At 44.4% G+C, this 17,500-nt stretch overlaps 1 protein-coding gene across 7 annotated transcripts in view; it reads left to right on the top strand.

The window, feature by feature from the left end:
* DGKG (diacylglycerol kinase gamma) overlaps positions 1 to 17,500 on the top strand; it is a 196,460-nt gene that overhangs the window by 56,352 nt on the left and 122,608 nt on the right. For all 7 annotated transcript variants that reach the window (XM_036242391.1, XM_036242390.1, XM_036242387.1 and 4 more), the window contains 4 exons: positions 6,734 to 6,899; positions 7,440 to 7,502; positions 11,311 to 11,481; positions 15,714 to 15,763. In XM_036242391.1, the coding sequence (XP_036098284.1) occupies positions 6,734 to 6,899; positions 7,440 to 7,502; positions 11,311 to 11,481; positions 15,714 to 15,763 (450 nt within the window). The remainder of the gene's footprint in view (positions 1 to 6,733; positions 6,900 to 7,439; positions 7,503 to 11,310; positions 11,482 to 15,713; positions 15,764 to 17,500) is intronic.

The following is a 17,500-nucleotide window of genomic DNA, read 5'->3' as shown; positions in this document are numbered from 1 at the left end:
CATCCTGAGCAACCTGTTAAAATTTAAGTCAGATCATGTCACTGCTCTGCTCAACAATCTTTAATGGTTCCCCTCACCCCTGACTCAGAATAAAAGTCAAGGTCATTACAATCTGCAACCCCCTTCCACTCTCTGACCCCTTGCTACTCTCTTGCTACTCTCCTTCTCTTCATTCCTTTCCAGCCATATTAGCCTCTTTGATGCTGTCAAACAAGCCCTAACCTCAACACCTTCACACTTGTTTGCCTCTTCCTAGAATGTTCCTCCCCCAGATAAACACATTCTTCGTTTTCTCACCTCCTTCAAGTGTTGGCTCAAATAATTTTCTTAGTGAGCATCACCTTCTCTATCCCCCTGCTCTCTTACTTTCTTTCTTAATACTTCTCACCATCTGTCACATTATGTAACTCACTTATTTGTCTCTCTCTGTGTAGACACTTATTTGTTCACTGCAGTATCTCAAGGGCCCTGAAGAGTATCTGGCACATAGCAGGCACTCAGCAAATATTTGTTGAATAAATAAATACATTCAAAACTTTCAAATTCAAATCATCTAACATATCTTGAACATGCAGGCACTGTGCTGGGCACTGCAGGATATATAAAGATGAGAAAACACAGTTCCTACCCTCTGGAACTTACTTCCTATTGACAGGGTCAAGTTTAAGAGCCATAACCCTGGCCTCACATGGTTTTATGTTAGACCCCTACGTCTGCTGCCAGGCAGCAATGTGCCCTTGAATCATATTTTACCTCTCTGAGCCTCAATTTTTCATCTGTGACCTGAAAATAAAAATAGTAGATTAAATGAGATAATTTTTTCAAAGTGTCTAACACTTCAACAAGATACTTAAAAAATGGTACCCATTATTATTCCCCTTCTGTCCCAGTTCCCCAGAACGTTTTCAACTCAGCTTATTCTTCCCTGTTCCTGGAACGAGGGCCAGTTGCGGAAAAGTGACTGATCAGTAGGACAAACTTAAGGAAAGGCTGGCCACTTATTTATTCATAATGTCAGCCTTTCAACAAACTTGAGTCAACTTCTCTGCTGAGCACTGGGAAGGAATCAACAGAGCCCATGCCCTCCAGTTATATGTGGGTGGGGCTTTGGGTTAAAATGCACCAATCACCCAGAGAAGAAAGCAGAGAGAGGTTGCTGGAACCGAAGCAAGACTGAGAATGCACCATTTCAGAAACGGTTCCTGAGGAGAAGCCATGCCGGGAAGATGGCAGAGCCAGCAAAGAACTCTCTGTCTCCCCCCACCCCCCACCTCAGCTCCAAAAACACAGGAACAAAGCCTGGTGGGGGGCTGCTAATCAGCCTGTCCGCCCAGAGGCTGACAAGTGGGAGGGAAACAACAATTTGGTCAGGGCCACCCAGGGTGTGAAGGCCACAGCAGCTTTCAGAAGCAGGGAGCAGCAGCTTGGCTGTTATGAGCACGCTGCCGCCCCCACCTCCATCATGCTGGCCCCCACTCTTTGTCCACCTGGCACTGCTGGGTCCCAGGGGAGCTCTGTCACTCTGATTTCATTCCCTTTCACAGTGTGGCTGACTTCTAGTAGGTGTAACTCCTGGCATGGGGTCGGGGAAACAACAAGGTTTAATTTCTCTTGAGCTTAATGGTTTACTGCTGCTAAAATGTCTCAACGAGAAACAAGTTAGCTGTGGGAAGTGGCAGGTTACTAGGAAAGTGATACTGGGAATAAAAGTTTGCTAAATGGCAGGGCTGCATCTGGCCATGACAAGCATGCCCTGGCCCATCAGCACCATGTGATTCTCTGGTGAGCAGAGTTCAGCGAAGACAGTCAGGAAGTGGACATGAGCATCAGACTAAAGGGACACAGTGGTTTGGTGGCACCATGATCTGCAGCTCAGACACACCTAGGCACAAATCAACTCTGACACTGCTTTATGACTTTGAGCAAGTTATTTATGTTCTCAGAATTTTTTTCATCCACAAATCGCAGTGAAAGTCCCACCTCCCACTGTTGTTTTGAGACTTAAGAAAGATCACATGTGTAAAGTGCCTGATGCAGGTCTCCATCTAGTTCTCCCGTCCTTCTTGACCAGTGTAAGAATGAACACACTCTCTTTACACAGGTTGCAGCAACAATTGCTCAGCTACTTCTTGCATGGAAGTTGCAGTTTCTGCGGGGAAGAAAATAGGCCTGAACAATGACAGTGGCTACAATGTTACTCCAGGGCTCAGAGAATTGCCAATGTGCCTCATAGCAATTAGTTATCTGGTTTGGGCATAGTACCCAGCCGCTGCCTATCCATCACGCGTTTACTAACCAGCTACTCTGAGCCTGGCCTGTGTTCACAGAAAAGGGAGAAAATGAGAATGAACACTGTGGTGTTACAATTTATTGGAGGTATCAGTGTAAATTTACAGAATGCAATAAATATATAGAGATGGGGGGGGGCTTACTCTCATAATCCATGCATCATTTGACATTGGCACACAGTCACATTTCTTGGCCCACTAAAATTGGGGTGTTTAGAGGGAGGGACATGGTGTCAGCACTGAGACCTCTGACAGACAGAAGCAGGAGCACTGGAACAGGAGTCAGAAGATCTGGCTTCTGGTTTTACTCTGCCACTAGCTGGGGGCAGCAGGGGTGGGGTGGGGGTGGGGGCTAGAAATCACTGAACTTCTAGTGACATGAGGATCTAGTCCCCTCTGAGCTCTTCTGATGAGAATGCTCTGTGTGCCTGTGTTTATTTTATGTCATCATATTCCACAAGATAGGGACATAAATAATCGAATATGTGTCTAGTCCTTGTCATTTTCTAAGTTCTCAAAACACTTTGTCAGTTCTTTTCCTATGGTACTCAGCACTGTTAATCCGGTTTTAGAATTATTTCAGTATCTTTTATATTTATATATACCTTTAATAATGTGTGTGTGTGTGTGTGTGTGTGTGTGTGTGTGTGTGTGTTTTATATCACCAAGTCTCTTGAAGGTGTAGACCCGTGCTTAATTAATTGGTGTGTTCCTCAGTGGTTTCCAACGCTGTCTTATACTTAGGAGACTCAGCATGTATATGTTGAATGAATGGACCCCACAATAATTGATGACAGCCAACTGTACTGATTAGCAATCCAACATTCATTAAAATACCTGTCAGGAAACACTGTGCCTGGTAGTGTGGGGGATACAAAGATGAAATAAGACATTTCACTACCTTCCAGGAGCTCTTCATGTGGTCAAGGAACAAAGGTATATCACGGACAACTATACATTAATAGCGAGCAGCAGATCTGGGTGTCTCAAAACAGGAACCAAGGTGGAAAAGTACAGCAATTCAGGCACAGGAGATCATACCAGGCTTCCTGGAGAAGGTGGAATATGGATCAGACCTTAACGGATAGCTAGAATTTTCATGGTAGAGACAGAAGCAGTTCATGTAAAGTGCATGGAGGGTTGGCCAGGGAGGAACACACAAATCAGTATAGACAGTGTGGAGGTATACACAGGCACTAATAGAACAGACCAGAATGGTCTCAGAGCTTGAAGTAGCTACGAATTGAGGTTGGAGTGGGGTTATGGGAGGGCTGTGAATCTCAACAACTCAGGAAGTGCACAGGATGATCCATTGTACTATGGAAACACTACATATTAGACCTTCTATTTACATTGATTTTTATTTCATCCAATTTCTATTTTCTAACTTCTTTTTTGTATGTGTTTTATAATTATAGTAGAGGAGCACAGTAGTAGATGTATGTAACTTATAAGTAAAGATAAATTGGAATGCATGCTTTAAAATGTTGTAGAGGGATACATAATTTCAAAATTTTGAAGATAACTGATCTCAACTCTCCTAATGGGCAATTAGAAGCCATGAAAATGTTTGAGTAGGGAAGCACTCTGCTTCAGGAAGATCAACCAGGCAATAAAGGATAAGATGGGATGACCAGCAGACGGAGGTGGAGGCAAGGAAGCCTTTGAGAGGTATTGCCATGGAGCAGGTAGGATACATGCAACAGAAGTCTGAAACCGGGGTCAATGGGGCCTTCAGTGACCCCTTGCCAGTAGATGGGCAATGGACACAAGTAGACCTGGATGTGACAGATGTTGCAAAAGAACAGCAGACAGAAGGAAGAGACAAGAACTAGTCTCAGACTACTGGGAGTTCAAAACTGAGCCTGGAATGTTGGGAGAATAATGATGTCATTGACATTAATAGAAGCTGCCGGGTCAGGAAGAGGAGCTGGTTTAGGGAGGAAGAAAATAGAAGTTTAGAACTTGAGGTCTCTTAGTCCAGCACTCACAAATTGCTGAAGAACACACTAAGGTTCAAAAATGGGGAGCCAGTCATGAGATCTGAATCTCACACTGACCTTATTTGATGATCTTTTAGCTTTGGTTTTTGTAAGAGCATTACACTAGACTTTGTTTATCTAAATATTCTTTGTATTAAATCATTTAGTACAGTCTACTTTCCAGAAATATTTTATGCTAGTAGTTTTCAATTTGGTGCTAACTAAAAAAAAAAATTTATTTTGAAACTCAAAACTGCATTTTAAAATAGTACGTGTCGCCCTGGCCGGTTTGGCTCAGCGGTTGGAGCGACGGCCTGCGGTACAGAGAGACACGGGTTCGGTTCCCGCTAAGGGCACGTACTTCGGTTGCAGTTTGTCCCCGGCCCTGGTTGGTCATGAGGGTGGCAGCCACTCGATGTGTCCCTTCACATCGATGTTTCTCTCTCTCTCTGTTCCTCTCTCTCCCTCCCGCTCTATCTGAACAAAAAATGGAAAAGTGTCCTTGGGTGAGGATAAAAAATAAAAATAAAATAAATAAAATAAAATAAAATAGTACGTGTCAACTAAAATAGTGCAAAAGAAAAAAACAGTGCAAAAGGAGCTTTTAAAATAAATGAATAACAATGCCATCAGCAAACACTTTAGTGAAATCAAAGAAGAGAACCAAAATATTACCAGACCATGGAAAATTGAGAGTTTGAAGAAGCAAAATGCATGGGATGCTGCAGAGAAGCCAAAGATGGGAAAGTCTAAAAGGAGACAAGTGAATCTGTGACCTTCAGAAGAACGGGTTCAGAGGGCTAGAATCCAACGCGAATGTGATTACGAAGGTGAGGAACCTGAAGTGGTCTGTTTGGAGAAATCTGAAGGGGAAGGAACGAAGAACAGGCTAGTAGCTTGGCCAGCCTGCAACTTCTTTGGAGTAGTGACCTTGAACATGCTTGCAGGTAGAGAAGCAAATGCAGGGAGATGCCATCAGGGGCAGGGAGGGTGGAGTCAAGGGTCACACTGGGTAGAAAGTAGTTGGAAAAGATTTTGCTCTCTCATACTGACAAAAAAGGAGGAGGATGTGCGAGGAAGAGATATTCTGTGCTGATGAGAGACTGACAAAAAGAGGATGAAATAGAGACATGGAGACTTAGGGACAGAAAAGACAGAGAGGGATAAAGACAGAGATAAGTAGCTGTTATAGGAAACGTGAGCCCAACATTTGCTTAGAGATCCCTTTACTTGGTAAAAGCCTGTATCATCCTTTCTCCAACCAAATGAAGCTTCCTCCAATCTGCAAAGGAGACGTTTAGAACAGCCGGGCCTGGAACTAAGTAGAAACTGCCTGTGACTTCCCAGTGGGGTCAGGAGGCATCACTTGTTTTTAGGGCCAAGACTTTGTATCCCAAACCTGATGTCACACATGCAAGCCAGCTCCTGGTTCTGGGAAGTCTCCCAGAGCCTCCAGGAGAGACAAAGGGTTAAATGCTGTCAACAGTTTAGAGGGAGAGCCAAGCAGGCTCCCAACAAGGGATTTTATTCCCATGGCTATTATTATTCACAAAAGCCTGCACAGCAGATCTTGGAGTAATGCTTCCTCAAATGATTTCCAGGAGCATCTGCCGATTTGATGAAGAATCTGATGCCATCGAAGCACGAGCCAGTGATGACTCACTGCAAACTGTGGTTGAGCGCTTGCTGCGTGCAGCCGCCCTCTGTGGCCTGGCAGCGATGGGAGATGCAGCAGGGGGAGCTCCTAGTTTGGGGCTTGTTTCTTGGTTCTACCTTCCATCCTGGCTCTTCTCTTGGTTCCTAAGACCTTCACAAGGACATGTTTGGAGAGCAGGTGAACCAGACACACACCGTCCCCTATTATCTTGAGGTTTGTCCAGGGAAGGCCCATTATGAAAGTGATAAAGGATGGAGACTGTCCTTTTCTCCTCCAGCTCTTTCCTCTTTTTTGAGACCTAAATACTCAGGAATTACATTACTCACAGCACAGGGAGGAAACTGACACATTATAGAAGGGCCATTCTTTTCCATCGTATTTTCAGCGACAGGCACCTTAACCAGGATTCCAGGGCACTGACCTAGTCCTGCTCATTAGAGACGGCCCCTCATGTGGGTCTGCCCTCAGGCAGAGCCCTGCACTGTGGCCTCACTCCCAGCACTCACTCCCCTCGCTCCCTTTTCCACCTAAATTTAGCAATGTCTTGTTACAAAGCCTCCTGTGGTTCCGTGCCCCACTAAGCCCTGACAGGCAGCTGCCAGTGTGTTCTCTTCCTGACATCCTCCCTGTGCCAGTGGTTCGCTCTCACCTACTGGCCTTTCATTCCTGCCCCCACAACCTCGCCACTTCTGTCTGTCTCCTTCGCCATTTCCCTTCCTGCCAGCTCCCCGATTCCTTCTTCTTCTCTCCCTCCTCTCTGTCCTCTGCGTCTCTCCTTTGACTCTGCCCTCTGTGTCCCTCCTCAGACAATCAGCTATGATGTCTTCAAGCTGTTCATGAGGGCATACCTGGAGGTGGACCTTCCCCAGCCACTGAGCAATCACCTCTTTCTGGCCTTCAGCCAGAAGCCCAGACAGGGGATCCCTGACCACCCACAGGAGGGGACCAGCAACAGCGAGGCCAGTGACCCAGGTACATGGACCAACATTCTCCAGTGTGGAAGAGGGGTTTCGCAGTTCTAACACACGTGCCACAGGAATAGTAACTTCCCTACGGGGTGTGGCTGGGGCCAGGGCGAGGGCTCCTTTCCTCACAGGGCCTCACAGGAAGCCCTGTCCGATGGATCTCTCAGTAAGAGGGGTAAAAGAGGGCATAATCCTGCCACTCAGGATCAGAGGGGAGAATGGAGGGAAGAGGAGGCAGGCTAATGTACATCAGAGAGAAGAGAGCCTTCTGCAAAGGTTGCCAACCCCATGGGTGGAGCACATAAAGCTTGTGTACCTAGGCTGGGATCAGCCTGGGAGTGTCAGAGGAAGGGTAAGGTGTGGTCACTGCTTCCTGGAAATATAATGGGGGAGACATAGCCAACCCCCAAAAGTAAGCATGAACCCAGCTGACACCCAGAAACACATATACACCCCAGTGATCCAGGCCTAAGGGAAAGTCCCCTACCTGCCCCTCTAAGAAGCTGAAGGCATGGACTGGCTTTTAAATCTTCTCTTTGTTCTTCAGATTCTAATATACAGAATGTGGATAATGCTGCCAAAGCGGATGAGGCCTGTGCCCCTGACACAGGTAAGTCTTTGGAATACAAGATTTGGGGAGGAGTGGGGAAGACCTCATTCTTAGGGCGGAGGGGGGAAACCTAACCAGCATCTCTGTCTCCATGAAATTGTATGCCCCGAGCTAATCCTGTCTGCCTCCATCTATGGGGCACCTGCCACACAGTGTGCTGGGATTCTGAGGCTGGGTGACAGTTCTTGGGCTAAGGCACAGATGACTCTACCAGTGGATGGCCGGGGGGCAGGTAGGGCAAGAAGGTAAGAGTTTGCTCTGGTTGACTTCCAACAACGTTCATATGCGCAGGTTTGAGTAAATTGGGAGGAGGAGTTAGGGAAACCAGCTGACAGTTTTGAAGATCTATTTGCCAGGCACCTCCTTTCTTACAGGTTTATTCAGCCTTCACAATCACACCACCTTGCACATTAAGGAACTGAGGCTTTAAGAATTTATAAGCCAATATATGGCTTGTGTAGCTGGGGATTCAATCCAGAATTTTCCAACCTCAAAGCTTCTGCTGTTTCCTACAATGACTCTGTGCCACAGTTTCCCCATCTGTGACATAAAATGGTAATGTGTTGCTATGGAGGTTGTGAGTTAGTTATATGTATAAAATGCTTAGCACAGTGCCTGAAGCATAGTAAGTATTCAATAAATATCAGCAATTGTTATTCAGGCCACTCCTTAGAAATGCATTTTTTCATTGATTTTTCAATTACAATTGATATACAATATTATATTAGTTTCAGGTGAGTACACTTTATTCTTAACTCATCATGTTCTGCCAAGATCTCCTTCAGTCTGCACCTTCAGTTTTCAAGTGTATCAGATGGACATCTTATTCCCATGGAAGGACACTCAGAGGCTCTCTCCCTCCCAGGTTCCCTTGGGGCTCTAAATACAAACAGTCAGAAAGCCCGACCTAATTTCTTATTCATTATTGTCTGTAAAAGACTGAGTCACATTAATGAGTTCCAACTCTTAGGGTGTGCCCAGGGAATATAGGATACAGTTTTATTGTATCTTTCAAATATATATAAAACACGATAGATATGAAATAATATAACTGAATGAGAACTCATTGTAACAGGAACCTCCGATGAAAGAATTTCTTCTAATGGATACTAGATATAGTTTGAATCTTTTTTCCTGTCATGGCAAAAGTGTAACTAGAAGGATTATCACGTTTTCAGCGTTTAACTGAAAAGCTGTTGGGATCAGAAATTCACTGTGGGTGGAAAGCAGAACAGGGTTGGGAACGGAGAGTTGCCTCTGGGCCATGAGCTGGGTAAATCCAGGCTACTCACGGAGCTCCAGAAAGCAAGGACTCAGAGCATCTGCGCCATCCTGGGGCTTCCAGGGACAGCAGCCGGGCAAGACTCTACAAAGTATGGGCTCACCCACCCACCCCCCAACCTCCAACCCCCGCCAGCATCCCACCCAACCATGCTATACACTGCCCCCTGAGTAAATAAAGTTAAATCACAAATAAACCTTAAATCTTATGTGGAATAGAAGAGCCATATTATGACACAAATCATTCTCCTGATAGGAGGAAAGGGTAAAACTGGAAGCTTTGAGATTCTAAACTCTCAGCAAGAAAATCAACTATGAAAAGAGTTTGGCCCCCAATTTTTTTTTCAATCCTCACCACCCGAGGATATTTTTCTATTTATCGTCAGATAGAGTGGGAGGGAGGGAGGGTGAGAGAGAGAAAGAGACAGAGAGAGAGAAGTGAGAGAGACACATTCATTGGTTGCCTCCCGCATGACCCCACCAGGGCTGGGGACCAAACTGCAACCAAGGTACCTGCCCTTGACCGGAATCGAAAACTCTTTGGTCCACAGGCTGACACTCTAACCACTGAGTCAAACCGGCCAGGGCTGGCCCCAAATATTTTATCCAGAGACTTTCTTAGTCCAAGTATTTGAACTTCAAGACAAACCTGAGAGAAGCTATATATCATTCCCCGAGCTACAAAACCGTATGGGCATGGTTTGTTTTAGGGCCAAAGTATCTGAGGTACCAAGGAAGGACTTATTAGGGATGCTGTCATTATGTGATATTTGAGAAAAGATGACTGATGACGAAAATGGAAGTTGACTGACTTACTGACAATATCTATATCATTGTGGGTCTGAGAGCAACTTTAGGAGATTTCCTTCTAGAGAAGTGGTTTGTGATATATCGTTTTGCTTGTGAATGGGGAACATCAGTCTCCTTCAGTCTCCTGTCTTGGGAGATGTATAACATTTTTTTCATCTTCTTGTGTGATTCAAGATTTAACGTAGAAAGTCCTTGTCCTGTTAGGCCACCTTTAGTGGATGTCTTAATCAGATGTCCCTGTTCATCAGAAAAAAAGGGCACAGGCCAGGCAGACACCACAGAGAGGAGTCTACCCAGCAGGGACGAGCCAAGTTCTGGAAACACCTAAGTCAGACCATTGGTTGAACATTCCCAGCTTTCTCCTGTTTCCCAAGCAGAAGCTGGGGGAAGAAACTAAACTCTCATTTGATGTGGTCTCTTTAGTGTTTTCTGTGAGTGGTACCCTCTTATTGGACATTCAGAGATGATTTTTAGTGGGCATGGATATGGAGAGGTTGGAGAAGAAAGATAGCACTCAAAGTGCCTAAAAAAAAGTATAACTCACACAGTCAAATATAGGTGCTTTGTTTTCTTAGTAATAACCTTATATTTCTGACCCAGAGGACAAAGAGTATGGAAGACACAGAGAGATTTCCTACCTAGGAGAAGGAAAATTTCAGAGAGAAAACTTACTTTATTCCTGTGGCAGAATAGCCACTTTTTAATTCAACTGATTAGGCTTGCAGTTAGTCAAAATTCTTCCTAGTTTCTAGAAATTAGTTGATGTGTCAATACAAGTTTCTTCTTTTCACTAATCAGCTTTTAATATATTGTTAAATGTATTTGAGAAGACTATTATGAAAAGGTATATTGGTAAATGACCAATTGTCTAAATTTTAAAATCTGAGCCAAAATTACCTTTACATATTCATTATGTTCCCTCAAAAATTAGGCTAATGACATTGATCTGCTGTCTATTGATATTACTAAAATTGCTATAATCTTTTCTGAAAATTCACAGATATAGGTGAATTTTCTACAAAGAAATAAACACTTAAAAGAGTCAGAATGCCCTGGCTGGTGTGGCTCAGTGGTTGAGCATCAACCCATGCACCAAAAGGTCACCAGTTCGATTCCTGGTCAGGGCCCATGCCCAGGTTGTGGGCCAAATCCCCAGTGCGGGACATGCAGGAAGCGGCCAATCGATGTTCTCTCTCATCAATGTTTCCATTTCTCTCTCTCTCTCTCTTTTTCTCTCTCTCTCTAATATCAATAAAGAAAAAAAAAAAAAGAGCCCTGGCCAGTTTTGCTCAGTGGTTAGAGCGTTGGCCCACGGACCAGAGAGTCCCGGTTCCCGCTAAAGGCACGTACCTCAGTTGCAATTTGTCCCCATCCTTGGTTGGAGCCGAGTAGGTGGCAATCAGTCGATGTGTCTCTCTCACATAGATGTTTCGCTCACTCTCTTTCTCCCTCTCTCCCTCCTGCTCTATCTGAAGATAAATGCAAAAATGTCCTCGGGTGAGGATTTAAAAAAAGAAAGAAAAAAAAAAAGTCAGAATGAAGTCCATTCCAAGTATAAACTCCACAAACTGGATTTCTGGGGCCACTGATTTGATCATATCTATGTAACCAATGCTTCTGAAGACACTTCTATAAACTTCTTGCCTCCACCATGAAAAGGATTTAATATTTACTAAACATTAAGTGTCCTCAAATGGTTTCCTCTTGCCTGTTACAGAATCAGAGATCCCTGAGAAGCAAGTGGCAAGCAAAGGCCAAGCTGCTGCAACCCCCCTGGAAAACCCTGGTGCTCAATCTTCAGGCTCAGAATCCCCCACAGTGTACCTGAAGGATGTCGTGTGTTACCTGTCCCTGCTGGAGATGGGGAGACCTCAGGATAAGCTAGAGTGTAAGTAGCTCACCCTGTCAAGGGGCTTCAACTTTTTCCTAGAAGAAGGTCTAGTGTCTTGCTCATCATTGTAAACATCCTGGAGATTGTTCTGGGGCCATGGGTCTGTGCCCGGCCTCCCTCAGGGAGGTTTTTTGCCTGCCATCAGCAGTGATATGAACATTTCCTGGGATCCACCCTGGGGCACAGTACCGGATGCATAGAGAGTGGGAGGCGCATCCGAGACCTTGGTGCTGAGAACCAGGATTTGGAAGGGAAGGGGGTCTCCACAAGGGAGCCAGACTCCCCTCCTCTGTTGGCAGGACTTCCTGAGAGTCTACACCCAGAAAGCTGCTGCCTCCTCTCAGTAGGTTTTTCAGGGGAAAATATTCACCATCTATCTTCCTTCCCCTATTCTGTGCCCAAGCAACTCTGTAACTATGAGGAATTTTTTTCCCTTGAGATCGAATCAACCTCCATCTTGTTAAAGCTTATTTCCATTTTTTCACCCACCCCCACCCCAAGTTTTTGGGCCTATACAGAAAGTTAATTAAGGAAGTTGAGCTTGGTTTCACGCTGTTACTAAAGTTGGTTTCAAAAACATATGTTCAGGAGGAAAATAATAGCTGGTGACAGAAAAGAAAGCCCACGGTGGCTGACACAGTCGTGTGGAGGTTCACTCCGGGGCTGGTCACGCTGGTGTCCGAGAGCTGACAGGATAACTTTTTAAAACAGGTGCTAATAGGACCCTGTTAAAACATATATGTATATTGTTTTGGCTTCTCTTAGGACCTTAGTGGACATTAAAGGGAAAACATACACATTATAGCAAAAGTCAAAATTCCAGCATGAGCCCTGGCCAGTGTGGCTCCATTGGTTGGAGCGCACCAGCCCATGCACCCAAGGGTCATTCACAGGTCCAGTCAGGACACGTATATAGGTTGGGGATTCAATCCCCGGTCGGGACACATATGGGGGCAACCGGTCGATGTTTCTCTCTCACATCAATGTTTTTCTCTCTTTCCCTGTCCCTTCCTGTCTCTTTAAAATCAATGAAAAAGCATATCCTTGGGTGAGGATTTTTTTTTATTCCAGAGTTAATAAGACTAGTCAACAAACTTAAATATTAGCAAGGGAAAGTCTGACAAAGGTTAACCATTGCCAAGGACAAAATGAAACAGTTTGCTTATTAGCTGATCTTAAAATCACCCCTATTACATTTGAGGTGTTAACAGTTACAAGTCTGAAGCACTAATTTGGGAGCATATGTAGCAGATTTCTGTTTCTTCTGGCTAATGTTAAAAGTGAAATGTCAAATTATTTCCACCATTCAGCTGGATTTTGAGTTTTGGGCATTATATTTGTTCATATCTACCAAAGAGGATATGGCAGATGATTCATATTAGTGGCTCTCAGATTGAGTCTGGTACTGCCAATAAAAAGAAACTGCATATTAAAAAATTATTATAGCCCTCGCTGGTTTGGCTCAGCAGTTAGAGCATTGGCCCATGGACCAGAGTGTCTCGGATTCGGTTCCTGCTAAGGGCATGTACCTCAGTTGTAGTTTGTCCCTGGCCCCGGTTGGGGTTGTGTGGGTAGCATCCAGTCAATGTGTCTCTCTCACATTGATGTTTATCTCTCTCTCTTCCTCCCTCTCTTCCTCCCATTCTATCTGAAGATAAATGCAAAAATTTCCTCCAGTGAGGATAAAATATATATATATATATATATATATACACACACACACACACACACACACACAGATGTATATGTGTATATATACATATAGAAAATTATAGAAAATTTATTCTTAGATAAAAGTAGAGAGTACAATGAATTTATTTATTTATTTATTTATTTATTTATTTATTTATTTATTTATTTATTTTTATCCTCACCTGAGGACATTTTTCCATTTTTTGTTCAGGTAGAGTGGGAAGGAGAGAGAGGAACAGAGAGAGAGAGAAACATCGACGTGAAAGGGACACATCCAGTGGCTGCCATCTGCACGACCAACCAGGGCCAGGGACAAACTGCAACCGAGGTACGCGCCCTTAGCGGGAACCGTACCCGGGTCTCTTGGGACCGCAGGCCGATGCTCTAACCCCTGAACCAAACTGGCCAGGGCAAGAGTACAATGAATTTAAATGTTCCTGTCAGTCACCTTCAACAAGTATGAGTTTATTGTCAATCTTGGTTTATTTATACCTCCAATTCATTCCCTCTGCCCCAGATTATTTTGAAACAAATTTCAGACATCATATAGTTTAATCTGTAGATATTTTAGTGTATACCTCTGCAATATGACTCTTTCTTAAATATAACCACAACACCATTATCATATTCAAAGACAATTCCTTACTATTATTAAATATTCAGTCAGTATTCACATTTTCCCAATTATCTTACATATTTTTAATTGTTTGAGTCAGGATCCAAGTAAGGTTCATACATTGCCATTGATCATTATGTCTCTTCAGTCTCTTTTAATCATTTGCTTAGTTTTTTCCTTGCAATTTTTTGTTGCAGAAACTTGATCATTTGTCCTGTAGAGTTTTCATTTGTTTTTTGTTTTTTAAATTAAACCAAATAAATTCAAATTTTCTCTTGATTTTAATAATTAAAAACAAGTTAAGATTTTCTTTTTAATAACCAAACATGTATCTTTTTGGAAATAATTGCCTGAAACCCCATCTATTACCAATGCAGTACTAATGGTAACTCTCATCATTGACCACCTTTTATTTGCTGAGCATTTTAAGTGCATTATCTCACTTTAACCTCATAAGAATCCTAGAAGGTCGATACAATTATTCTCATTTTACATGTGAAAAAGCACATTTTACATGTAAGAAGACTTTTCAAAGGCCAAGCTGCTAAAAGATAGGGCACTTACTCACATTTCCGCTTCCACTCTTCATGCACCACAGGACCAGGAGAGCTCTGTGTTAGAGTCTCAGAGTCGCCCAGGCCCAGGGTCCGGGAGCAACATAGTAGGAGGTCTGTCCTTCTTTACATCATTCAACCATCTGTCTGGTGCGTCAGCCACCTGTGCTAAGTGCCTCTGACAAGGACATTCTAAGGAGTCCCAAGGGATCAGAACCCATGACCCTACTTTCAGCAACTTGAACTCCAACCAGGGATGCACCACTGAACAAACACACATTGCAGACACATCAAAACACACAGAAAGAAGTGACGGCACAAGGGCAGCTTCACAGAAGTGCTGCGACCCTGTGGGTGCATGCTGGGAGATCCAGGGTGGCTGGGGGCAAGGTTCGGTCAGGGAGGCTCACGGAGAAAGCAGGCATGAGGAAGTGCTAAAGAATGGGAGGGAAATGAAGACACGTTCAGCTCTGCTCCCCACCCTGCTTAATTCTGAAACCACAGAGAGATCTCTATCTTTTAGACCCAAGAAATGCAAGTGTCCAGGTCCCATAAGTGAACATTTAGTCATTTGCACAAATTTCTCTCCCAGATCTTCCTTATCCAACGTCACCCCTCTAAACTAGGGCATGACAGAGGGTGTTTGTGAATGGCATGTCGACATGCTGTTCTTTCAGAAAAAGAAATACAAAGCTTCTATAATAGTAACTACTTCACAGCATTATGGAGGATTGAATGACTAATAATGATAAAGTGCCTGTACCTATTAAATGCCATATATAAATGTTCCTTAAGGAAATAAAAATAAATAACATCTGTTGAGTGCTCTCTGCATTCCAAGCACTGTAAGATTGGCATATGATGTATACATTATTAGTCATTTTAAAAAACCTAGGACAAAGAAACTATAATAATCTCTGCCTTACAGATGAAGAAACTAAGCCTGAATGTGTTACTTGACTCCCTAGAGGTGGTAGGGCAGAGCCAAGGTTTGAATCTGCCTAACTCCAACAAAAGCAATGCTCTGTTCATACTTCTGGTGCCCCTGCCTCACCACCAGCTGGGCATTTGCTCTCGTTCCAGTGATGTTTAGAAGTGCGAATGCTTTGCAGGGAGTCACTCGTTGCTTGAATCTCATCAGCCACAGAGTTATTGCTTAGGCAGTCTCAAACGCCAGGCGACTTGGTTCTCCTTCCTCTCCCCACTTCTCTGTAAGAAGTACGACTCTGCCCTTTGGAGGGTGGGTGAGCTGTCTGCAAAGCCTTTGCTCCAGTGGTGGTCAGAGCTGATCTAAAAACTGGCAGCAGCAGCCTGAGCCAGTCCCTGGTGCCTGGAGATGCCTCAAGCCTCGTCTCTGTTTCTTGCAGTCATGTTTCGTCTCTATGATTCGGATGAGAACGGTCTCCTGGATCAAGCGGTAAGCTCTCCAAATACCCTCCTGCATCCAGAAAAGGCTGGGGGAGAAGGGAACAGGTGGAGGAACAGCCTGAAAGCTCGTTATAAGAGTTCTATCTTTATAAGAATTGCAATGTCTCAACATGGGCCACAGAAATGAGTAGAACCCCCACCTTCGATCTCCAAAGAGCCAGCCTGCAGGAGAGTGAACTCCAACTTGCCTTTTCATACCAGAAGTCCAGGATTACAACATCTCAGAATGAGGAGATGCTTCAGTTTCTTATCTAGTTTAATTTCCAAATTGGTTCAGAACTTCTCCCTGCGGTTTCCTGCTGGAGTCCAGGAGCAGAGGGGTGGAGGTGGGTGAGCAAGAGGGTGGAGGAAGTCAGGTAACTGCTGGTGTGCTTTGGCATCACGCTTGCCTGCCTCTCATACCCCAGGGCACCAGCTCTAGGAGTCTGGTTCTGTCTGCTCTGAGCACATGATCCTATCTCAATATACCCAGGAATGCCAGAGACTCACCCCTGCCCCCTGCCCCCTGCCCCCTGCCCCTGCCCCAGGAATAGGCAGCAATAAGTCAGGGATCATGGAGTGAGAGGAAATGGAAAAAGAAGAAGGCACAGAGGTAGAGGGCAAATAGCATCAGGCAGGCCTTCTCTTCATGACTGGCAATGTTAAAGGTGGGCTCATTCACAGAAAGGCTCTGAGGTTGGGGTGCACAGGGCTGGGTCAGAACTGGAAAGAAGAAAGGGAGCAAGTCCACTAAACAAACTAAATCCTCCCAATTCCCTCCAAACCCCAGAGTGTCTTTATGGGAGCCCTACAGCCACACTGCAATGCTGCGCTTCCATCATGCAAGGGAGCAACCAAAGAATCACAGACTCTCATGCATTTGGTCAACATATATTTATTGACTATCTACTGTGTGCCAGGCACTATTCTAAACAGGGCATATATTGGTGAGAATTATTGACTAAAAACCCCATACCCTTGTGAAGCTTTCATTCTAGTGCAAACACACTCACTGAACAGCATGGTAAAATATGTGCTACATGGAGATGTGTGCTATGGAGGGATGTATTGGAGGGGCTGCTGTTTCAGCTAGCAGAACCAAAAAAGGTCTCCCTGAGCAAGGCACATCGGAACAGATACTTGAAGGAGGTGAGGGACTGTAAGTCATGGAGAAACACCTAAGTCTAGAGGAAAAGCTTTCCAGGATGGGGAACAGAGGGTGCAAAGGTCCTGAGGGATGCCTGGGATGTTAACAGGAGGCCAGAGTGGCTGTAGCAGAATGAATGAGCAGGTGAGGTCAGAGTGAGTAATAGGAGAGATCAGAGAAGAAGTGAGATGGAGGTGGAGGAAGATTACAAAGCATTAACAAGCCTTTTAGGTGATTGGAAGGGTTTACGTCTTACTCTGGATAAATGGAGAACCATTGGAGATTTTGAGCAGAGGAGTGGCATGGTTGACTTGGGTTTTAACAGGATCACTCTGCCTCCTGTGTTGTCTAGACTGTAGGGGTGTAAGCAGGGATACTAAGTAGGAGGTTATTGAAATCGGCAAGACAAGAAATGATGATAACTTGCAAAATTATTGCAAGTCCTAAGATGTGGTTGAATTTCAGATGTGTTTAATGGACTGAAGCAGTCTCAAAGGAGTTACCTGATTCAACTTCCCACCAAGAATCCCTGGTAGCTGGGCACCCAGTCTCTTTGTGGTCACTCCCAACATTGGAGGGTTCACCCACTGCCTTAACACA

The sequence above is a fragment of the Molossus molossus genome, unplaced genomic scaffold (assembly GCF_014108415.1).
Source record: "Molossus molossus isolate mMolMol1 unplaced genomic scaffold, mMolMol1.p scaffold_m16_p_5, whole genome shotgun sequence".
In the NCBI taxonomy this organism is placed as follows: Eukaryota; Metazoa; Chordata; class Mammalia; order Chiroptera; family Molossidae; genus Molossus; species Molossus molossus.
Note: the sequence above shows the minus strand (reverse complement) of the source record. Positions and strands in the feature narration are given on the sequence as shown.